Source organism: Sphaeroforma arctica (genome assembly GCF_001186125.1).
Source record: "Sphaeroforma arctica JP610 unplaced genomic scaffold supercont1.784, whole genome shotgun sequence".
Taxonomy (NCBI): domain Eukaryota; class Ichthyosporea; order Ichthyophonida; genus Sphaeroforma; species Sphaeroforma arctica.
This window is the reverse complement of record NW_014039774.1, coordinates 7,535-8,754: the sequence shown is the minus strand read 5'-3', so window position 1 is coordinate 8,754 and position 1,220 is coordinate 7,535. Positions and strand designations below refer to the sequence as shown.

The following is a 1,220-nucleotide window of genomic DNA, read 5'->3' as shown; positions in this document are numbered from 1 at the left end:
AACTTGTATGAATATGAGTATACATTTGCAGTGACATGTATTGTAGGTGCCACACATACTTCTAGCCCAAGATTTAGATTGACGTCTTCATTGTGCGCATAAGTGAGTGAATTGGCCAGCAAGAGGCTCGCTGCACCCACATATTTGACGATCGCCATCTTCGGAACGTGGGAGGATTGTATTATTGTATTACCAAACGCAAGCGGCTCTTAGTGTTAATATAATGCAAATCGTACATAAATATATAAGTATTTAGATTCTTTTTACATACATATACATATGTTTGTATCTATCTATACCCAGATTTACGATCCAGCTGCTTCCTTTTCAAATAAAAGATCTAAATAAAATAGATTCTGGGTTGTCATATGGGATTGCGCGGGGTTTTCCAGTTTTCGTTCGTTTCTCGTTTACCGTTTTGCTTCAAAATTAAACGTTTACTTTAGATATACTAATGGACTCGTCTCAAACTACAAAGTTCAAATTGCAATCCAGCGTTTACACCACCTTCTGAAAATAAAAGGAAGTACCGAACATTTGTCGATTCAATTCAGTTCCCAACAACAGAGACGGCTACGTAAATACTCTCTACGAGCTAAAGAGTAGAGAGAGAGAAAATCAGGAAAACGATGGTTTCTGGAAGAAAAAAAACAATGTGTTTGTGAAGCAGTGAAGGTGACACCTTCTTGAAGCCTGTGAAGGCCTGAGGGCAGCTGATATAAATAAATAAAAATATGACTGATATGCTTTGACTATTTTTTTGTCTAATTTAGACGTAGGCTATGATTTTTTTTTTAATAAATAACGAAGTATGTACAGGTCATGGTAAATATTCTCACATTCTTCTTCTGATATGATACGAATGTTGACTAAATTCGTAGCTTCACTCTATCAATAGTCACCACAAGCATACTTACAAGTATGGCTCGCTTCAGAGCATATGTATGGGATCCCATTCTCCTGATATCTCAGATAGTGTCGTTGCAGTGCTTATTCTACCTCAGTTACTTATTGCTACTTCACGCTCTATTCCACCTGGGAGTGGGTGTTCCCGTTATTCTCGATTGGGTCTTTTCACCCAAGTCAGTGGGCTCAGACGGCTTGTCGTGGCTGGGGACTGGAGTTTACTTACTTGAATCTGTGCTCAGGTATGCATTACTCTCAATATCTACTGCGCTCGTGATTATAGTTTCGATTATAGATAAGATGTATACACTCGT

At 38.3% G+C, this 1,220-nt stretch overlaps 1 protein-coding gene across 1 annotated transcript in view; it reads left to right on the top strand.

The window, feature by feature from the left end:
- Window positions 1-775: 775 nt before the first annotated feature.
- SARC_08573 (hypothetical protein) overlaps window positions 776-1,220 on the top strand; it is a 3,571-nt gene continuing 3,126 nt past the window's right edge. Inside the window, exon 1 of the mRNA XM_014297440.1 lies at window positions 776-1,148. Within this exon, the coding sequence (XP_014152915.1) occupies window positions 922-1,148 (227 nt within the window). The 5' untranslated portion in view covers window positions 776-921. The remainder of the gene's footprint in view (window positions 1,149-1,220) is intronic.